We start from the raw sequence: 23,563 nt of genomic DNA, 5'->3' as shown, positions 1-23,563 counted from the left end.
TCAAACTATATTTTGTTTCTCTAGCACTGACTGCAACAAATTGCAGCAGAGGATTAAAATAAAGTAAGATAGGAAACTGGAAAGACCACAAAACCCTTCTTCACAATAAGTGAACCTATGGTCTTCAAGAATCTTGCATTCCTGGCTTTTAAATCGGTTAGACCCGACTAGCAAAATCCTACATCACAAACATGAGAGATCCCTTGTGTGCTGGAGGATTTGTGTGTGTGTGCGCGCATTTATTCAGATTACAACTTTTTAAAAAACCTCTCCTCTAATCACCCTAGCCCTTTAGTTATATAAATGACTCCCAATGGGAGAGCTCCCGATCCCCCAAGGACTGGTAGGTCCGCACGGTCCGTGCGTGGCTCGTGACTCAGCCGTCGTGGGGTCATTTCACGGACAGCGGAGAGGAGGAAAGGAGCCGAGGTGCCGGTCAGAAGGAAGGGATGCTAGGCCCTGGTTGGAGAGGTGAGGCCCTGCCCCGGGAGGAGGAGAGTGGGCCGGGTCTGCTCTCTCCCCTCCCACCTGCTCCCTCCCACTCATGCAGAACCGCTGCCTCCTTCCCTGGCTCAATCCCGCAGCTTCGCTCTGCCCAGTCGCTCCGTGCAGCCGCCGCAGCGCAGCGACCATGTACGTCTGGAGGGCTGCCTGGCAGGCGCTAGCCGCTCGCTTGGCCAGCGTGTCCTCCACGGCCACCCTTCTCAGGAAGCATGGTAAGAGCGCCGGGGAGCCGAGCGCATGGGGACGGGGCGCGGACGGGCTGAGCTGCGGGGCAGGTTGGGGTAGCGGTCAGACAACAGCGATTCATAGTCACGGCTCCGTTCGGTCATCTGCAGCCCCCGGCTGGGCGAGGAGGTGAAATCGTGTTGGGGAAGGGCGCCCCGCGCGTGCCTGTTGGTGAAATGCCCGGGGAGAGGAGAAGTGAAGGTCACAGGTGGGGAATGGAGCCCAGCCGGGGGTAAGTTACAGCTCAGCCCCGCCATCCTCCTGCCAGGTCCTGCAGAGGAGGAATGCCAGGCAGAGGTAGGAACGAAACAACCGGCTCCAGGCCTGGAAGCTGCTCCTTTGACATATCTAGGTGTCGCCCGCCTCTCCCTGTACCGTTGCTATTTGCCTGACCGAGAGGTGTCGTTCAGTCTTGAGCTACCGGATGCTTCTGCGCTGATTTTAATTTCTATGTCGTGCTGAACACTGAGGGTAGGGTGGGTTGGGCTATTTTTTGCTGAAGAAGAAAAGGGGGGACACGAGTCTATAAACATGCCAACTGAGCATTGTGAGGGTGTTGTGCAATTGAAGCCAGACGTCCTCAGTCTGCGACCTACAGGGATCCTCAGCGTAACCAGCTGACACAAATACAGGAGATTGCAAACAAGGTCCAACGATTTTGTGAATAATTTGGAGCTCTGAATGTGGCTGGGTTGGAATAACGAGCAAGAACAGAATTTTCATGTGGTTCAGCACCAAAACCTGCTGCCTCCAGCCAGCGTTGATCCATTTCATTTGTTGTTCCTGAAAATTTAGATGCATTGCAATAAGCTGTGTGTTTATCTGAGTGTGTGCACTTGCTATGTTAGGTTATATTTTGGCCTTATAACCTTATCTTTCCCCCATATGTCTCTAAAGTCCATGTAAAGTTATCTTGGAAGAACAAAACTTGTTTTAATTTTTTAAAGGTAATGATTAGCAACTCAGTGATGACACCTCAGTGCTTGCTTAGGGAAGGAGAATAAGTGATAAGGATAGAAATTTAAGATTCAAGTAGCCAAAGGTGATAGCAAAAGTTTGCTTTGAAAAATACATTCCCCTAGTCTTCTCTAGTAATGACAAATATTTTTTGTGGAGTAACTGCTGTGTTTAAAAACAACTGGTCTATTGAAGATGACCAAGTCTTCATAAAAAACAAAACAAAACTCAGTTTATTCTTGACTTTTTTCCTATAGTGCACTTCGCTGCTTGATCTTCTGAGTCAGTGGTTCAAATGTGTATTCCTCCTCTTCACTCAAAAGAAAATGCATTTATATATTTAGATTAGAATGGTTTTTGTTTGTTTTGTTGTAATTTGAATGAAAATAGTCAAGAAGAGGCTCTGAGTAGTGTCCAAACTTCAGCTTTTCTCTCTGAATATGACAATACAATTCAGTCTGGTACATAGCAGTGATACTTTTTGACACTTCCGGAAGTGTATAACCCGTAGCAATGCCTCTCAACGATACTGAATATTTTCATCCTAACTGTATACTTTCATACAAATAACACACAAGCCACACTGAGAATCCCTACCCACAGAACACTGCAGCAACCGCTTGCAACAGAGCTTCATCAATATTTATGCATCAGATTCCTGCACCAAGAGAAGAGTCAGAATAGCATGTGATGAGACAAATGCTGCTAGACATAATCTGGTACATGATGGTAATAGTTTATTATAGAATGAGGCTGTTGATTCTTCTTCCAGACACTGGTGTGTATACAGCTGCAGAAATGACTGGACAATATACATATATTTTGAATTGCAATAGACCCTGTGAATATATGATTATATTGCTTGAGTCCATTTTGGGGCTTGAGTCCATTTTGCCTCCCTAAATACCCTAGTTACAACTCTGACGACAGAACAGCTTTATATTTATTGAAAGATCGTTAAGGAACATAACACTTAATATGTATTATTAATTTGGGGTGCAGTTAGAGAGTGCAGTTAAAATCTTCATTAGGTCACAGTAGTATGTATGGTTTTTTCTAAGCTCTATTTGACATTTAAACTGATGTGCAATAGAATTTCTTGGCGGTGCCTGTTGGAGCTACATCTGGGTGAGCATCAAACCACCAGAACAGACAAAAACAAACCCAGCTAACAACGCTACTATTCCCCATAACAAAATAAATTTCAACCACTACTGATAACATGGTGTAATACCCCACCCTTTCTTAACCCTTCCCAAATGCCTGAGAGACAAGCCTTGTGGGATGTCCCAGACTAGGACTCTTGGAGTGACCTCCAAGTTTGAGCTATTGGGACCAGGAATATGTAAATCTAAAGCCAAGGACTCCTCCCAGAGGATGCCCAGCCAGTAATCCTTCCTCTTTAAAGTGACAGGGCCCAGTGCCTCTGTTGATTACAACTATGGCAGAGTCACAAAGGGACAGTCATTCTCACACATAGGTATGTTCCATTTAGGGCTTCATAGCTTAAATTAATAGACAGCCAGTGCACATCATGGACCACACGTGTAATGTTCTCATAGTGAGATACTCCTCTTAGCAAGTGTGAAGCTACATTTAGTTAAAGTACTTGCTTAATTTTCTTTGTTTTTGCCAGCTGACTTTGTTTCAACTTTCTACAGATTCATCACTCTGCATCTCAGGTTAGATATTTTCTGTTATTTTATTAGCACTTTATTTTAACATTATTTTAATGTTTTGTACAGCACCTCTTCGCCAGATGTCATCTGGCAGCGTCCCTGGCTCTTCTGGAGAGAATCTGATTTACTATCTGTTTGCTGGTGTGGCGTGCACTACTGGTGGATATTATGTAAGTGCCTTGTGTTGTAAGAGTATATGAAAGACGCAGTTAACATCAGTGGCATGTGGGGGAGATGTAGCGTGATCACGTAATCAAACATGGACTTAAAATATGAAAACAGAGCTCCTTGGTGAATCAAGCGCCTCTTCTCTTTCCATACCAGGGAAATGAGATGATGGGTTCTGGATAATTAAATTTCAAGTTGGCGGGGGGAAGGGAGGGAAATCCCTTATCCCAAAGTAAAGCTGAATTTCTCTTTTGGAGATTCTTGAAGTGGGAATTTCATACCAAATGATGCTGTTCTACATCGGCAGTGAGATAATGTAAAAGAGGTGTACAGAAACAGAGAGCAAGCTTTTTCCTCTTTCTGTGTTCTTGGCTAATAAAAAAAACAGGTATAAAGATTACAGGCATGTCTGAACGAACCATGTTTGGGCCCAGTTCAAGACCCATTCTCCTTTGAATAGATTGCTCCCTGAGGACATATTTTTTTTTGAAGCACCGATGTCAGACTATAACAGTCTTCTAAATACTTCAGTTCTGTAAATGTGTAGCATTTTCATGATGTGATGCATTTTTTTTTTATTCCCCCTTTTGCGAAGTCAGTCTCCTCCCGCCCCCTCAGTCTTTCACGCTTTTTTTCTTCCACTTCATCTCGCTAAATCCTTCATTTCTCAGTTTCTTCAGCCACTAATTGCTGCCTCCAAATATAACAGCTTCTGGTGGGTGAATGGAATCTATCACTCAATAAGTATTCAAAAATATACTCATTTTATTATTTTCATTAGGCTTTAATTTTCTACTTCAAGTGGTTTGTAATGATTTCTACTGCTGATTGACAAGTATTTTTTATTAAATGAAGACTGAGTCAATTTTGACCCCCACATTTAGCGTTTTTATAAAGCATAAAGATTAATAGAAATATTTCCTTGTTTTTAAATAGTCACCTCCAATTCCTAAACAATGCAGTATTGTGTGAACATGAGACTGACTAGTTTGTTTCCACTTTGCAAGGGGAGAAAAATGCAAAATTTAAAACTAAAAGTTTGTATGATTAACTATTTAAAGCAGATTTACTTTTTTTAAAAAATAATCTAAGGTGGCCTTTCAATATAGGGAAGAACACTTGGTTAAAGTATGATATATTTTTTTAACTTAGTAGTAGAGCTGTGGAAATAAGTGCAGGTATGTAATTTTATTTTCAGGCCTACAGAACAATCAAGTCAGACAAAAAGAGGTACAACGAACGTATCCATGCTATTCAGCAGAGTAATACAGCTGAGTGGAAACCAAAACCCTGGCCACCCCAGTGTAAGTTGTGGTGTTTTTGTTTTGTTTTAGTTTTTACCATGTTTCTTTCAGCACACAAGAATTCTGCAAGAAATGGAGCTTATTTCTAGACTAGACAGTCAGATCTCTACCAGACTCTGTCTCCTCCACAGTCTGTAGCTTTTTACTTGCTTTATCAGTTTAAATCATTCTGCTGCTGTTTAAATTGCAGAGAAAAAAAACTTAATGAGAAGACAGTGAATCTGGTAGGTACCCCATTAGAAAAAATCCATTTGAAAGGAAATGGTTAACAGAGGAACCAGTAATAGCAGACTGGGTGATAGAACTTGATGACTGAAAGCTTAATTAAAGTCGACTAAATGAATAATGCTGTCAAAACCAGTTCTGTCCTTTTGTTTGTTTGTGAAGCAAAATTATATCTTTGTCCTGGTCAACAGTTTGGCTCCAGGCCATACATTAGTGAACACAATTGCTGTACAGTCCAATCTCAGCAGGCTGGGGGGAGGGAAATTTGTTTAAGTTTTCAAAATACTGTGTATAAAACCCATTTCTTCCTCCTGCCTTCTCGCCTCCCAAGCATTGGCTTAATCTTAACATTAAACTAACTGACATAATTTAAATTTACAGCCAATTTAAGTGAACTAGAGGATTACAGAGGTCTGTTAGGTTGAGCAGAGACATCATTCTTCTTGTTCTTTAACATTATTATTGTACAGAAGTTTATAGTCTTTTTTCATTAATCAGTTAGTCTAATATAGATGGAAAACTGTTTTTCCCCGGGTGTGTACTTTGCCCATATTTATATGTGCTGTTTCAGATATTGGCCTATTTGTACATGCCCGGGTTCGCACAATGTATATTGCAACCTAATACTACTAAAATTAAAAAAAAAAGATGGTGGGGAGGGAAATTAGGCTAAAAATGACCCGAGGTTTTAAATGCAGTTCCATTATGAAAAGTAACTGTAAAATGGTATTGTAGGGATCCATATATATATATATATATATATATATATATATATATATTGCTTCAATTGCCAAATGGGCTCAGTTCACAAATAGAGAGATGGCACTTAGCTGGTATATGTGATTTTTGTGACTAAAGTTTGCTGAATACAACTGAATACATACAGAGAGCAGATTTCTGGAGTAAGAAAGCACCATCTTGAAAGTCCCATTTCAGAACAGAGGCATTCTTGAAACTGATTGCTTCTGTAAAGGTTGATTCCCCTCTTGAATTGTACTGGATTGCTATTACTTTGCGAGGGAAAGTTATATCCTACTTCCTTCACTAGTTCTAAAGTTTAAGAGTAAAGGATTTTAACACTACTCTTATAAATGATCAAATATGTATATTTCTTTCCTATTCTTAAACAACTGGAAATGGTAAGTTTTTAAATTTCCTCTCTAGGTGTTAGGACTTGTTAGTTTAAATACAAAAAGCAAACAAACATTGGCGGGCTCTTCCCAAAATGTAAGTCTTTATTTGATAAATGTGTGAGAATTTAAAATACTTCTGTGATGAGACCAAAAAAGATGTTGCCTTTTCCTGACAATATTGGGATGGTCTTAGAGTAATTTTATTCTGAAAAGCCTGATATCTCTACAGAGGGGTAGACAGTCTAGCAGTGGCAAGTAGAACTTCATAAGGTAGTTAACTGGATTCTTTCTCTGAAGATTTGATTTTACAAGGTGCTGAGGCTTGTGGTCCTAATCCAGCAGAGCATGCATGTGCTTAACTTTCAGCTTGAGTGTGATCCCACTAAAGTGAATGGGTCCACTTTAATGCTTAAAGTTAAGCATGTATTTGGATTGGGGTCAGAGTACTTTATACCATATAGGATCAAGCCTTGATTTTGTAACTATCTTCAAGATCCTTTCCCACAGCTTTAAATCTGTACTATATAATACCTAATATCTTTCATCTCCTGGATGTATTTCACAAAGATCTGATGAAGCGGTAAAGTGACCATCAATGGAGGATGCTCAGATACTTCTCTTCTATTTTTTGTCAGTTCACAACTGTCCTCTTCTTTAATGACCATGCCCATTAATAAATTAACTTACATTCTGAAACCTCTCTCCAACCTCTTTCCCAGAATCACACTCCTGACTCTGAATGTCAGCCTTGGGATTTTCACTTTTAATTCAGCATTCAAATAGCGGTAACTTCAATTTATAACACAAATCCACCGTTGAATCAGCTCTCGCATTTCTACCCTTTCTATAGCTTTTAAAATTGTTCCTCCCCTTCCATTCTCCAGGCCCCCCAAATTCTTCTCCCATGTTCCCTAAACTGGCTTCTGTTCCCTTCTATCTTAGAATCCCCTAGATTAACATTTTTCATTTTCTCAAATGTCTTTGCTCTCTCTCATTTTTTTCTTCTACGTGTAGTCCTAATCCTGTAGTTAGCATGTGTCTCATCACAGAGCAGTGCTACATGGCTTCCCCACCCTGCCTCCACAGAATCGGCGCCCACAACTTCGCCACCCTCACCTCCTTTGAGTGCAGTTAGTCATACTTATTTTTCACAGTGCTTGTTGTGGAAATAACTAATTAGAGAACTGGTGAACCTGCCACTCAGAATAACATAAAATCTAACCCTTTAAGCTAGATGATGCTACGGGTAGTGACTTATTTGAGAAATTTCTGCTTTTTCTGGGATGTTGGGGAACTGTACAAAACAGTGGACAGAGGTAAACACATCCCAGTACACTCTCTTAGCATGATACAAATAATAGTTATATTTACTTACTATTATTAATATAACATGGAGAGGGCAACCATGTGGCTAGAAGGACTGGAATTTACAACCAGGGAATGGATGGTTAGGTTAGAGGGAGAATTTCCTTCACTTTCTCCCAGGCATTTGTCTTTTCTTTTCCATAAAGTAACCAATGTCATTTTCCCTGTTAAATGTTTTTTTCCAAAAATACTCAATTCTCAGACGGCACACAGCCCTCCCAAAAAGAATTTGTACAAAAAAAACTACAAAATGGTCAAAAATATCAAATGCTTTTTTCAAGTTCATTTTTAATTTGTTTATTTGAAAACTTGAGAAATTGCAACCAGCTCTAATAACAAACCTTTTAAACTCCTATTGATCTATAAACCAAACTTCAACAAACACAGAGTGTAATAGTGGGTTTTAAAGTCTCTGGGAGGAGCATGAATAGAAATAATGGTGGAAAATCTTAGGGAATTAACTTATTGTGAAATGAATGTTTGCTGCAACAGAATACACTTCATTTTTTATCCTCTGAGTGCATGTATTTGCTTATGTGTCCTCCTTTCTTGTTCTAATGTGCCCCCCTCTTCAAACTTGTTTCTGATCTGCTTTTTAGTGGTAATTTTCTCTTAATTTAACTTTTAATTGTAAAAGCTGATTCAGCCTTTCTAATCATTACTCTACTTTTACACTTTCCAGAATAAAATACAAGGGAAATCTGTCTTTCCAAACCTGAGGATGTAAAATACAAACAAAGAGATAATCCTTCACCATTGCATACCTCGCAGCCTACCTTGGGATGACTTTATGCCTTCTACTGTAAAACTTCACACTTGTGAGACTTAAAAAATACTATCTTTACATGTGCAAGGCTCAACCATATTGAGCTACTGAATATATCCTGTAGAAGGCAACTTTGAGATTGTTAAGGAGCTGGCTGTTTTGAATGAATGCACTTGTATATTTGACTGTCCAATAAAGTGTTGAGCTTGCCTGTTACTCTGGTCTTTGTGTGATAAAGCTTAGTTTGTTGGAAAGATACTGAGGGACACTTAAAGGGACACAGTCAGGTAACTTGATCCTATTTATTGTGAAGGGGTTTTTTTGGTCTTGTTTTTTAACCAATGGAATCAAATTTTGTTTGAATTAAAACCCAAACAATGCCTCCCTGTGCAAGTGCATGAGAACCAGGGAGTGAAACTGACTGGTCAGTTTCATTCACCCCTTCCCCCCCACCTGTTCTCATTCTCCTATCTGAGTGAAATGCAAAGAGTAAGTAAATGACATAGGGTCCTCCCTTTTAATCCAAAGTACTAACATTTTTAGAAACAGGATTATTTTTTTAGCCAGACAATGTCTCTTTAAGCTTTTTTATTTTTTCTCTCTCTTCCTGCTCGTAACTATTATACAACTCTTTCAAGTTCTGTTCTGCACCTGATGAATTTGGTGTGAGGGTTAACTAACAATGAACACGTGGCATACTTTTTCATTTTGCCAACTTGTGTGATGTGTATGCATGTTTGTGTGGTTTTTGTGCATGTACATGTGTGTGTTCTCCTTTGCATGCCCTCCTACCTTGGATTGTATTCATCTGAATTATTTTTTTTAATCCCATTTGAGGCTGAACTAGTTCATTCTATGAGACAACATGGGGTTTCACTGCTTCTGAACAATTTTATACGCAGAGATGCTGGCAAACCTCAAACAGAGAGAGCTCAGGTTTGCAAACAAGAAAATGATCAGTTGTAAGTGGCTGCATGCATCTCCAGTGTCTCTGGATGATCAACTATGGTTTAGTGTTTACAAACTTTTCTCCATTTTACACACCTAGTTTTTTAATAAGTGTCTTTTGTTGTTTTTGTTTGTCCCATAGAGTGGGCTTTACTTTCCTTAATTATTTATGAATGCCATTCCTCTTGAACTGAAACTCTGAATGGTGCTAAACTGCGTAAGAGCTTCTAAGCAGGAAAGTTAATGTTGTATTTGATGTTTAGATAATTTCATCACTGGGTTCAACTGGAATGTGGACTCTGATCCTAATCCCAAAGAAGTCAATAACCATTTTCCTATTGAGTCCTTCAATGAGAACAAGTTTGGACCCATAAATCTTACATCCCTCTGGCATGGTTTCAGTTTGTGTGTGCACACTCATTCTATTATTTTCTTTGTTGTCAACCACTTGCTTTAAGCCATATTTTCCTTTTCATTATAGTGACATGGTAGTAAAGCTAAGCTAATGATTGAGAATATGGCTTAATGATATTTTAAACATTATCTGATGTGGGGACCATAACTTTGAGTTCCTTGACTTTTATATGGAAAATTTCAACCACAAAACAAACAAAATTTTTTCATTTTAAGTTTAAATAAGATGGTGAAAGCAATTGGTGAACTTGTTTTCTTGTTGCATGCATACACTTTACACTTGCTTTATTGTATTAAATAAATCCTTAAAAGGTGATGAACTGGAGACGGCTGAAGTCACTGAAGCAAGCGAGCAGGCCACAGAGGTACCTACAGAAGAGGCTGGAGGCCTAACTGCTGATGAATCAACAGAACAGAATGAAGGATCTATGGTATCCACTGAAGCTGAAGGGCAACAAGAATCACCAGTTGCAGATGCATCCTCTGCTGTGGAAGAAGCACGGCAGGAAGCCACTGCTAGCTTGGAGGCTGCCCAAATGCAAGGTTAATTCATTATTATTTTTTTAAAACAAAAACAAAAAAATATTTTACTGCAGGGAGTTCTGTACTGTTCACAACGAATAGTGTAGTATTCCTAGTGGAATTAACCTGCAGTGAAAACTAATTCCATCATCTGCTTGACAAATCACGAGCTTTGTTAATTGTACTCTCAAGTAGTGTACTGCAGTAATCTTTTTTTTTTTCTTCTAAAAGCATAGCACCTGGGGCACCAGAGTTGGTGCTTAAGACCATTAGAATGACTGGTCCTTACTACTTCTACATTCCATGTCTCTTCCACATGTTTTTAAAGTAACACTGGCAAATAGCGTGACAGGAATACAGATGTGTTAGCGCTCCCTCATAAGGAATTTAAATACTCCGTTGGTTACTATTTAGGCTTGCACACGAAGCATCTAATTCTTTTTATGTAAATAAATAACTATATTTTTACTACACTGCTTGTCATCCAAAAATAAACTTCTCCCTCATTGACTTAAAGAAAATACCACCTTAAAACATTCACAAGAAGACATACAACTGTCAGTTTGATGATCATATGTTACAGTGCAGTAAAAAATATCAGAATTAGGTATTTAATGACTTTTTGCTGCAGATGGCAAAAAACAGTTTGTTGGAGGCTATTTATCTAGTTAAGTTTCAAGTCTTCTGAAGCTTTTCCCTGTTTGGGACATAGTTATTCACTTAACACGTTTTATTTTCTTTATCATAAAGCAATACAAATGCAAACCAACAAGTACATTGTTGAAATGCAATGATTTTAAAATGAGACTTTATTTAAAAACTACAGAAATAATTTAAATTGATTTTAGTAACATAAATCTTGTGATTGGGCTGGAAATATAGAGCATCTATTTGTCCTGTTCTTCCATAAAGGAACAGCTAATATCAGTAGGGAGACATAAAGCAATCGTGATTTCATGGTGGATAGGAAAGTAACATCCATGTAAATCCAAGGTCTTTTGTAAAAAACAGACATATGCACTTGATCTGTTGTGCAGTGTCTCAGTTCCTGTCTTGAAGGGAAGAATTTTTTTTTTTAGTCTTTAGTGTGAATGTAACGTGGATGAAAAATACATCGATACAGCTTTCAATATGAATTGCAATGTAGTCTAGGAATATCTTGGGTGGATAGGAGAAGTGAGTATTATTTGTACTATTCCTGGAACTTATCTTGTACTGTTTTCAGAGTAGCAGCCGTGTTAGTCTGTATTCGCAAAATGAAAAGGAGTACTTGTGGCACCTTAGAGACTAACCAATTTATATGAGCATAAGCTTTCGTGAGCTACAGCTCACTTCATTGGATGCGATGTGGGTATGCATGGTACCTCTTCATCCAAACAAGCTAGCATCAGCCTAATGAAATACATTAAAGCAGATTTCAGAGGTTTTTTTAAATGACTGCCATGTTGTCAATTGTGGTGATTTGAAATGGACTTTTAGTAATGACTATGAAAAGCCCTCCATAAATTAGGTGTGTCGGCTAAGTCTTGCATTCACAATACTGAAGTGACTAGTATAAGACCAGGGCTACTTTCAGCTTTGCTATAAGCAGACACAACTTCATTTGACCTCGCAAGTTGCATCTGCTTACCCACTTTGGCTCATAGAGCATTTTTTACTGACAAACAGAATGCTGAGTTTGTGTGTGTTAACTGCCTATTACTAAATAAAGCAGGGAGGTACATTTTGCACAGGATTTCAAATTGCAGACTTCTGTAAAATCTCTGGATCTGTATGGATTTTTCTTTCATGTTTGAAGAGTGTCTACAGACAATTGTTTGCAAAGCAATCAGTTATGAAGTATATGTATAGAGTAATAAATGTAGTTTAAAACAAAAAAGCAGTTTTCTATTACTCATTCATCTTCAATTCAGTGGGGTAGTCAAGCTCTCAAAATAATAGTGTACTGTTAGATATTACCTGTGTCACTGAGATGTGGTGGCTTGTCTTTTTTTCATCTGATGAATGTCTGCAGTGGTTCTTACGTTCTGCATATGAAGTAGCAAGTTAAGGAAATCATAAAGCAGAATTAAAGAATAGCCGAGAATCTTTCAGAATCTCCATTGCTATACAATCCTAGCAGACTGGTATTCTAATTCCATGGGAAATACAGTCCAACCTATAATAACGTAGGCAGATTAGAGCTCGAGACACACAGGGTTCAGCAAAATATTTACATAGCTCTTCTTAGAAGTTGTATAACTTTTTTTCCCCCTTTTAGCATATGCCCTGTCCTGTTGCAGAAAAATTACAGAACTTCTCTTAAGTCTGTTCTGCTGTTTCCTTTATCTGGATGCAGTTCATACGTTTTCCTGTTTTACCTACCTATGTATAGCTGTAGACATCTTAAATCATGTGCATCTTACCTATGGTAAATGTAATTGCCACTGTATTATAGATGTGGAAACTAAGATCCAGGTACTTATCTGGGAGGCATTATTCTCTAGTGAATGGGGCGTGAGACTGGAATTTGATGGTCTAATTGTGGACGTAGTAATTTTGGATTCCTCATGGTGTGTTATGAGACATACTTAAATGTTTAAGTACTATGTAAGTGCAAATTATTATTGAAGTTGATCAGAGGCAGGTATAGTATTCTTGACTTGCAGCCCTATCTTTTTCAAGAGGCCTAAAGCGGAACGGTACCAATGCAAACCCAGCCTTCCAAATGTTTGATTAAGAGGGACTGAGATCTTGTTTAATTTTGGAAAAAAATGTAAAGCTTTTGCAAGGGTTTCAGAATTTGGGATGTGAAACTGCATGAACCAATCAAGGAAAAAAAAAAAGCCTTTCACCATTTTCAGCCCTCTCTCTGCTAAACTCTAGTCACAAAATATTACATGGTAGCTGAAGGTTTAGCTCACCACCATGTTCTTACACTCCCTATGAATAGTGTCATGCTCTCATAGAAGGGTATATCCTGTCCAGTGTAGCAACTGCCTGTCTCCTCTTGAATTTGATACATTATGATCTTTACCTTAACTATAATTTGGCACTGAATGCATCTCTAGAGACAAGTTTTATCTGCAGACTGTTAGATAATGCCAAACTCCACTGGTCACTATGTAGAGCGTCGGCCAATATAGCTGAACTATACACTGGATCATAAGGATATTCAGTGGTTAAATATTAGTTTCTTCTTTGAGTACATAACATGAAATTGAAATTGTATAAAAATTGCAATTCCCTCTTTCCTGGCAGAAGATACAGAAAACACTGATCCCTTATTTGAAATGTTACAAGGAGAAAGTTTTCTAACTCATGTTGATAGCTGTCAATTTCAAACAGATCTCTGATCAAGGACTGGGTAATGATGTTATTGCTCAAGGGACTTACCTGCAGTAAACAAACAGTTTGCATATTTTTAAATTTAATTTTTCTTTTGCTTTATCAAGCAAGTTCTGGTAACACCATCCTCTGCAGTGTTTTAATGTAGCCTCTTTATTTAAAAACAAACAACTTAGGTTTTGACAAGCTTTCGCTGAATCAGATATAGCAATAATTTCCTTTCAAATGTTTAGGTGTCTACTACTGATAATGAAAAGGCAGACTTACTAAAATACTTGCATATTAAAAAATTATTAGTAAGAAGTACCCTTTTCAAAGCTTGTGTTTGGTAGGTCGACATGCCTCTGCACAGTGTTGCAAGTATTTTTTCTAGGAGGTTAAATACAAACCAACTTTCACTACTTACCATGGGATAAATCAAGTTCTTCTGCCATATAATTGGAAATATAAAGAATCCAGTTTGTGAACATCCATCTTTTAGTCTAGGGTGTAAAAAGGGATATTTAAGGGGCTAGATTCAAGTGATTAGGATAATTACAATTTTACCAAGTAAATGAAAGCTAGTTACCAGTCAGAATTCTCTCCACACCCCCAACGTAACCCTTGAGTGGTACCTGTGATACATGGAGACTGGACAGTCAGTCTGTATATTTAACAAGATAACACTATGAAATATGTTGCCTCTAATTTCACATTGCAAGTTTTGCTTTCTCTGGCCCAGTCCTGCAAATGATTTTGGCCACAATGAAGAGCTGATTATGTTTGATTTAAATCAATGAGAGCAGGATGCGGGCCTTAGTTCCCCTGTAGTCAAGAGGAATCTTTTGGGGTCTGGGCCTAATGTTTTAGAGATGCCATGATCGCTCCTCCATGTTACTCTTCTGAGATTGAAAATTACTCTGAACTCCAGTTTTCTGCATAGTAATGGCTGATCATAGAAGTTGAGCTATCAAAGTGCCATATTGTTGTGTGAAACTTGTTAGTATCAGTCTATATTACAATCATGCATTAGGTGTTCAGAGGCCATTAAATAAGGTCCATTAGTCTTGCGGTATAGATATTAAACAATGCATGAACTGATAGGACACCATTTGTATTTAAAAAGGAGGACTTGTGGCACCTTAGAGACTAACAGCTTACTTCCGAAAGCTTATGCTCAAATAAATTTGTTAGTCTGTAAGGTGCCACAAGTACTCCTTTTCTTTTTGCAGATACAGACTAACACGGCTGCTACTCTGAAACCTGTCATTTGTACTAAGAGTCTCATTATTTATGAGAGCATTTGGACTGCTTTTATGCAATAAATATTTACTCCCACTCTGGTATTAATAGCACAGGAGCAGAAACATGTTTTGTTAACTCAGAATAGGCATTAGTTACTATGTATTTTAGGCTTTGACATACCTACTTCCTTCCCATTATTTATCTGTAGATTCAGAGTTTGATAACTAATGTTGGCACAGCTGCTTGTAGGCATACCCGTTTAGCACCACTTTTATTGACAGATAGTACAAAGCGCTTCCATATATTTATTGTGATGGTATAAAGAAAAATATTTACTCTTATCTAGCACTCTTCATCAGTGGATCTCTAAGCTTTATTTTTTTAATCAAAACCTGATTCTTAAACAGATTGAAAATCAACATAAACTGAAAGCCACGTAAACAGTGTGCTGGACTTTAAGATAACTTATTAAAGTAGCTAACTAAAAATGTACACTTGAGTACTTTCACAGTGAAACAAAAATGCAAAAAGTTGATGAATAAAAAGTGTTTTTTCTTGTACTTGGCTGCTGTTGCAGACCTACGTATAAGATCTCGTAACCTAACTTCCTGATCTTGCACAGAATTGTAATCCTGTGTTTCAGGCTTCTCAGTTTCTTACCATAGAAATGATTGTGATATCTGTAACTAAGTATTGTTAGGACAGCTCTCAATCTGGGATCAAGTGGGAGGACAAGATTAACTATGGGCTATGGGGCAGGAAATGCTTGAGAGCATACGTCTAAGAATTGGCAAAAGTGGCGAAGGTAAACTACAAAAGCTAAATGTTTTAATCTGAACCTACCTGTTAAGATTGAGCAGTGTTATGTTCTTCATGAAAGGTGAATACCCTAACAGTCTTAAATATCTTATGGGTTGCAGGCTTTGGCATATTTCAAAGTGCTTGAACTGGGTTGGGGGAGGCTTGTAGGTAGTTATCCTATACTTCCTCTTACTTTCATTGACTGAAAATAGGAGGAAAAATTCTAAAAATTGCTTATCATAATTATTTGTACAGCACCCAAAATATTTATGAAAGTACAAATGAAATAGGTACATCACACTTATGTTTCCTTCCAATCTGAGTACTGTTTAATGATAACTTACTGAAAATATTTCCCAACACGTCTTGTTTATACACTTTTTTTCTTGATCTCTATGTGCTTTGTGCTAATGACTGCAGCAACAAAACCATTTCCCCTGGAACAGGCATTTTGCAGAATTTTGTGAGTTCTAAAGCAGTAAATTAGACCAGTGGTTCTCAACCAGAGGCATGCGTACCCCATGGGGCATGCAGAGATCTTCCAGGGAATACATCAGCTCATCTAGATATTTGCCTAGTTTTACAACAGGCTATATAAAAAGCACTAGGGAAGTCAGTACAAACTAAAATTTCATACAATGACTTGTTTATACTGCTCCATATACTATACACTGAAACGTAAGCACAATATTTATATTCCAATTAATTTATTTTATATATGGTAAAAACGAGAAAGTAAGCAATCTGTGAGTAACAGTATGCTGTGACACTTTTGTATCTTTGTCTGAGCTCACGCTCAAATAAATTGGTTAGTCTCTAAGGTGCCACAAGTACTCCTTTTCTTTTTGTAAGCAAGTAGTTTTTAAGTGAGGTGAAACTTGGGGTTAGGCAAGACAGATCAGACTCCTGAAAGGGGTACAATAGTCTGGAAAAGTTGAGAGCCACTGAATTAGACAGTGGAAGTAATTTAATTTTCAATCTTGCAAATGTTTGAGTACAGACTCTCTTGTCAGTTTGGTGTTTCAAGTACTGTCCTTCATGAAGAGGTTTAGGGAGGGCGAGTAAAGTGGGTTTGGAGAGGATTAGTGTGGGAATGTGCCAGTGTTTTCCATGTTAAATGTTTGTGCACTGATTCCATTCAAAGCAACGGGGCTAGATTGCAGTAGACTGGAGAGTCACTTCTTTTTGTAATAAGGTTCAGCAAAATCTCTGTACACAATGGCCCAAAAAACCTATCTAAGTAAATGTTATCCTTTTGTCTGGTGTGATGTCAACCCCGTGTGCATGTCCACCTTTGTTTTAATGTCGACCCTAATAATGGGAGAAGGATAAACTGGCATTTGAGAACTGCTTGAAGAATATTAGTTGATGAAACTATTGATGTCTTTCATAGCAATTTAAAAAAAACCCTCAGTCTACTCAATAGAGTGAGGATGTGTCTTCCTAATCAGGTGAGTGTGACTTGGAGGGAAAACCCAGTTGCCTGCACTTTGGGATCTCTTCCACATTGGATGTTATGGTGAGGGGCAGAAAGGGCTCTGGACTGGACTCAGGAGACCTAGGGTCAATTCCTGCTATCTAACCTTGGGCAAGTCACTTCCTGTCTCTGTGCCTCTCTCTTTCCTCCCCCCAAAGGTCTTGCCTAGGCAGTTTCAAGCTGTTTCATGTGCCCCCTCTCTTCTCTTACCACCTCTGTACTTCATCTGTGCTACTGCAATACACTGACCACTGCTTACCTATTTCTTTTCTCTCTTTCCCTTGTAGTTGAGCCACTGAGTAATAGTGATTGTAGTATAACGAAGTTCCAAATCCTTGGGGGGAGGACTCTAGGGAAGGCTTTTTAAAACAGAGAGCTTGTTAGAATCTGAAGTTATAAGTTGGATGAATGGTGGCCCAGAACTGAACAGATCTCAGAAAAGGATGATCTAATCGAATGTGAGAAGGGTCAGAGAGAAGCAATAAAAATATTAGATGAATGGGGAAAACCATATGTGAGGAAATATTAAAAAGGCTAGAGCTTTCTGGTTTAAAGAGAAGACCAATAGGTACTACAATGATAGTGGTATAAAATCATGACTTGTACAGAGATGGTTGTTTGGGTGCTTCTATTTATCTTTTCTTATAAGAAAAGAACAAGGGGACAGGCAGTGAAATTAAAAGACGATAATTTCATTCAGATGAAATAGCTTTACAAAATGATTTAACATGTGAAACTCATGGCCATGAATCATACTGAGACAAATGGCTTATAATTAATGATAAAATCATAGAATCATAGAATATCAGGGTTGGAAGGGACCCCTGAAGGTCATCTAGTCCAACCCCCTGCTCGAAGCAGGACCAATTCCCAGTTAAATCATCCCAGCCAGGGCTTTGTCAAGCCTGACCTTAAAAACTTCCAAGGAAGGAGTTTCCACCACCTCCCTAGGCAACGCATTCCAGTGTTTCACCACCCTCTTAGTGAAAAAGTTTTTCCTAATATCCAATCTAAACCTCCCCCACTGCAACTTGAGACCATTACTCCTCGTTCTGTCATCTGCTACCATTGAGAACAGTCTAGAGCCATCCTCTTCGGAACCCCCTTTCAGGTAGTTGAAAGCAGCTATCAAATCCCCCCTCATTCTTCTCTTCTGCAGGCTAAACAATCCCAGCTCCCTCAGCCTCTCCTCATAAGTCATGTGTTCTAGACCCCTAATCATTTTTGTTGCCCTTCGCTGGACTCTCTCCAATTTATCCACATCCTTCTTGTAGTGTGGGGCCCAAAACTGGACACAGTACTCCAGATGAGGCCTCACCAATGTCGAATAGAGGGGGACGATCACGTCCCTCGATCTGCTCGCTATGCCCCTACTTATACATCCCAAAATGCCATTGGCCTTCTTGGCAACAAGGGCACACTGCTGACTCATATCCAGCTTCTCGTCCACTGTCACCCCTAGGTCCTTTTCCGCAGAACTGCTGCCTAGCCATTCGGTCCCTAGTCTGTAGCGGTGCATTGGGTTCTTCCGTCCTAAGTGGTCCTAATGATCATCTGCAGTTACATTATCTAGGCTAACAAAACTATAAAAGATATAGACATTCCTGCCAAGACTGAGCCTGGGATAACTGTACTATTTTAAAGAATAGAAAACAGTTTTATCCTGGATGAACCTAAACTCTGCTAATGTCTACCTTACACTGAACAGTACATGGGCTACATCTAGGGACGCTACTGCACTGCAGTGTTTGGGGAATATTAGTGATGCTACTCTTTGAACAATGTTAAAACCAATTCTTTTCTGCTCATTTCTAGTGGCTGTTCAAATGCAAGTTAAAATCCCATGATATTTCTTCTAAATAATTGGGGGGAAATATTTGAGGCCAACATTTCTCCTTGCAGTAAATGTTATTTTCAAAACTGCATGGGAGTTACTGTAACAAGTGCACATTGGTTGCTCCTTTGGAAACAGTCACCACATTAGTATAATTCAGTGGATTCACTTGTATATCTTGAGTCTGACTGGTACTATAGAAAATAAATGCATCTTGGTGGGAGAGGAAATATGGTATAAAAACTTTTGAAAGATTTCATAAATCCTATTATTTCTTACTGACCACTTTCAGATGTAAACTATGTAACATTAACTTGATTGTTAGAGCCACATGAATTTTAGTTACTAGTTTTAGATATTAAGTTGTCAGTAATAGATCAGAATAGACCACTATGGAAAACATTTTATTAAAACAAGAATAGTTAAGATGTGAGTTCTCTCATATTTCTATAAAACATAACAAACCTAAAAACCTGAGTTCCTAACAATGAAAATACTTCCTACTTTTACTAAATTTGTGATAATATGAATTTTCACCAATAACATTAAACTACACTTATCAAATTAATAAAGTATATCTTACAATGCTGTATCTTTGGGTTTTTAATTGCTCACTTGCTAACTCACAAAATTCACCAGTTTGCTATGGGTCTTCTAGTCATTCATGTGAATTAATGAGGGCTGTGTATGTGTGTAGGAGCTAATGACCTACCTTAGGGACTAATAACATGCAGGATGTTTGCTTGGAAAACCAATTTCATTGTTACACAGGGATTTAGAAATTGAAACTTTTAGAAATACAGACTCCTTGCTTGTTGTTTTTAAATGTACTTCTAAACTGTTGGAGTTAGGATCCAGAGATGGTTGTCTCTGGATGGAGCCTTTCCTCAAGTTTCTGTTCTGAGGGTTTATGGATGAATTATAAAAGAAAAGGCTGGCATTCTGAGTTATAGGGGCACAAAGGGTCAGGAATCCCAAGCCTTCTCCATTCTGGTTTCACTTCCTCAGAACCCCTTGGACATTAATTGAGCATTGTGCTCAGGATGAGTTATGAAGTTAGTGTGGTGCCAAAAGGAGGAGACTCCAAGTTTCAACTGTATCCAGAATTGGGAGGTGTTTGGGTTTTTTGGGGGTTTTTTTTGGGGGGGGTCCCTCTACCTAAACTACATCTGGCATATTTTTGGCAAGAAAAGTAGCTTACTCTGAAAATAAATACTCCAGGGTAGATGCAGCTAGGTCACCAGAAGAATGCTTTCATCAACCTAGTTATCACACAGGGAGGTGGAGTTCCTACAGAGATGGAAAAAACTCCTTCTGTCGCTGGAGTCTGCATCTACGCTATGGGGTTACAGCAGCATGACTATCTTGCTGTAGCACCCATAGTGTAGACATGGCATTACCCTTTAAAAAAAGAAAAAAAGTATATTTCAAGAAAGTTGATTACCATAAAATTTGCAGATCTTTACAATTCAAAGGGTGCACAAAAGTTTTCTTAATTTTTTTTGAAGGGATGGGGTGGGAAAACTTTCCCTTTTTTATGAGCTCTGCTGTAAATTTTATTTATAATAAATTTATATGTAGCTTTCATTCATAAATAGAAACTACCCTGAGGCTTTGCCCCTTTAATGTGTTCAGCAAACTCGTATTTAAGGCATGAGATTAGACTGAAGGATTGTTTTCTATGTTGCACTAGAATGTGACGGTTTTTAGCTACAGTGTTCAACAATTGTTAACAGAATATTTTATCTTCTGTTTTCATAAGTGTTTGTTATGAGAGAATCTTTTTCTTTTGCATTGCTCTGTGCAGCACGCACTGGATACACTGCAGATAGATTAAATCGTGAAAGACATTGCATTGCACTCCTGCTCTTGTTCACATGCATAGCTCCAGGCAGATTCCTGTTGTATAATGCTGGCCAACTTGTATTATTTTAGCTTCATAAGTTCTGCAAAGACTGTTTGCAGAACTATTTAAACATGACATTTTGCATTAGAAAGAGCAGACTTCTCTTGGTTGAAAAGTTAACTGATTAAATGGAAGATGTGGTTCTGAGTGAAGTAGTCAGTCTCTTTCATAGAGTTTCCTTTGCTTTTTAAACATTGCTTTAAATACCTATGCAGTGTAAATGCTTACTTCTGAAAAGATTCCTTTCCCCCTCTGTGTCCCCTGGTTTATTTCTAGCTTAACATCACTCTTTGAGTTTAACAGTTAAACCTTGCTTCCTATTAAGCAGGAAGAAAACCTAGGAAGAATTTACAAGTAATAGCAGAAAGAACTTGTGAACTGAAGTATGAGTTCTATTCCTGAATTATTTGCAGTCTTCCACTTCTGGCTGTTTGTGACTTCTCCCTATCTGCAAAAAAATTTCCCTCTCTTCTCTCTGGAGGGGGAAAAATGTGTGAATAAGCCCCAAGTTTTAAGGGGTGTGGGAGGAAGAAGAAAATACATAATAATCATGTTGTGAATATATTTACTCCTCAAACATTAAAACAGGCCAAATTGAAAAGCTTGCACTCCCGTAAGTAAGATACAAGAACACAATAACCAAGTTAAGTTAGATAGTTAGGCCTACTGCTCTTTTGTATCTGGCCCTAGAAAGCAATACTTTTAGCAACTTGTTTGCTTCTTTCAGCACCTACACTATTACTAAATTTCAACCAAAGCAATCCCCATGTGCTATAAACATGCTGAACTGCTACTGAGCTGGCAGAACGGTAAGTGCTGAACACTTTGTACACTATGACAATTCCAAATTCAATAGTCCTATTTTTACTTCCATCATTTTCCATCATTTTGCTGCAACTAATTGTGACACAACCTTCCCTGCCACCATCTTCCATCTTAAATGCTAAGAAGGAAAGGAATTAATTATTAATTCCACAGGTAAAGTGTCACCTTTATTTCTTTTTAAATTAAGGTCATGTTGTTATAGAAGAAAGTTGAAACCTTCAAGTATTTGCCTTTTTAGTTTTCCTTATAGCATAATCAGAATTTTTTTTTTTTTGAGTCGGGGTATTTGAACATGTACAGAGCCTCCCCGAAATACAGGTGCTGGTGTTGTTGAATAGTTGCTGCAAGGCTTAAAACAGTGCCTTAAATTAGCATCCTGGATACTTTTTAATTACAACATAGCTGTTGAAAACAGTTCACTTCCAGAACTGTCGAGCTCACCAATGTTCTGTTCTGTTCTGCTTAATGGATAAAGCTTCATTAAATGGCACAGTTGACCTTGAGCACTCGTATTCTTTGTGGTCTCTCAGGGCTTGTCTAAATGTGGACACTCAGGAAAGTTATTAATTAACTAAACCAAGTCCCTAACCGTTCTCAAATCCACCCAGTTCCAACAACATCCATTGAGAGTTTGTTCCACATGCTTGCCATGGCCTTCACTGTACCCATCCCCCTTCACCTGTTACTTAATAGACAATTCTATAACTCGCTGTTTCCCAGTAGGTAAAAGTCCCTTGCTGTCCTCACCACTTTTTTTAACGCTGTAGAATAAAGTTTTTATTCATGGATAGAAATTCCAGCCTGTTTCTAATGTCAAAAAACTTTCATAAATATTACAATTCACGTAACTACTTCAGAGGGACAAGTTAAAAAAATAAAGGGAGAAGTAGGAAAAACCTATTGGACGGTGTTGTTTCCTGAGAGAGAAGATTTTTCATAATCCTGTTCTTCTGTGACCTTAAGCAAGTCAATTCACCTCTCTGCCTCAAGTTCCCATCTGTAAAATGGGGGTAGTATCTAATCTTTTAAGAAAGGTGAGGCTTAATTCACTGCTGTTTGTAAAACAGTTTGAGATCCTCAGAGGAAAGATGCTATGTAAGTGTTATTAAAAGACTGACACAGGTTACTCAGGAAAGAAATCTTTGCCAGTTTAAAGTATGTCTGTAACCTGAAACATGGCTGTAAGGATGTTGTTGGTATGTATAAAAGCTGACAAAAATTTCCATATCTCATATTGTACTAATAAATTGGGTAAATCTATTTCCAAACGGCTAGCCCTCAAAACTCAACCTTGATTCTAAAAGTTAGTTTGGGTTCTTTCTCTCTCATGTGTCATCACCCATAATAAAGGTTCTGCAGGTCAGATTAGGCCCTCAGTTACACCTCTGCCTGCCATTCTGTTGCAATCATGGCCTGAGTCCCATTACTTTCAATAGGACTGCAATTGTGGCTGATGAAACAAATTAATTCTGTGGGTGCTACATAAGAATAGAGAATCCTGTTCTGTCACAGTTTTAACTGTGCTGGTGCTCAATGATTCTAGGAGTAAAAACGTCTTTAAATCCAGCAGATTTGATTCTTCATATATCCAGGGAGCAGATCGTCAATTGAGTAAGTAGGGGCATTTTTATAAACCCAGCTCTCAGGGTGGAAGCAGGCTTTAGATTCATACTATGTTCATTCCATTGGAACTAAGCTATTGGGAGCATCACAGTTCCCATCTCCTAAGCATTCAGTCATAATCTGCCATTTCCTTTTGTTCTCATAAGCAATTTCCTCTCCTCCACATAACTACCTACAGAATTTTGTGTTTATAACGAATAGTTTGATATCCCCTGCTTTGATAGCAGTCCAAGGGCACTGATGGCACTTGCTCAGTCACGTTTTGTGTTTGCAACCCTAGATCTATAAAATTAGCTTGGAAGGACATATTTCTTCCCAAAATAGTTGTCCTCTTAT

At 38.4% G+C, this 23,563-nt stretch overlaps 1 protein-coding gene across 6 annotated transcripts in view; it reads left to right on the top strand.

Moving 5' to 3' along the window:
• The first annotated feature begins 547 nt into the window (after nucleotides 1–547).
• MGARP (mitochondria localized glutamic acid rich protein) overlaps nucleotides 548–23,563 on the top strand; it is a 47,147-nt gene continuing 24,131 nt past the window's right edge. For all 6 annotated transcript variants that reach the window (XM_077815247.1, XM_077815244.1, XM_077815248.1 and 3 more), the window contains exons 1-4: nucleotides 548–716; nucleotides 3,432–3,535; nucleotides 4,732–4,837; nucleotides 10,001–10,231. In XM_077815247.1, coding sequence (XP_077671373.1) covers nucleotides 632–716; nucleotides 3,432–3,535; nucleotides 4,732–4,837; nucleotides 10,001–10,231 — 526 coding nt within the window. In that variant the 5' untranslated portion in view covers nucleotides 548–631. The remainder of the gene's footprint in view (nucleotides 717–3,431; nucleotides 3,536–4,731; nucleotides 4,838–10,000; nucleotides 10,232–23,563) is intronic.

This window comes from Eretmochelys imbricata, chromosome 4 (assembly GCF_965152235.1).
Source record: "Eretmochelys imbricata isolate rEreImb1 chromosome 4, rEreImb1.hap1, whole genome shotgun sequence".
In the NCBI taxonomy this organism is placed as follows: Eukaryota; Metazoa; Chordata; order Testudines; family Cheloniidae; genus Eretmochelys; species Eretmochelys imbricata.
Note: the sequence above shows the minus strand (reverse complement) of the source record. Positions and strands in the feature narration are given on the sequence as shown.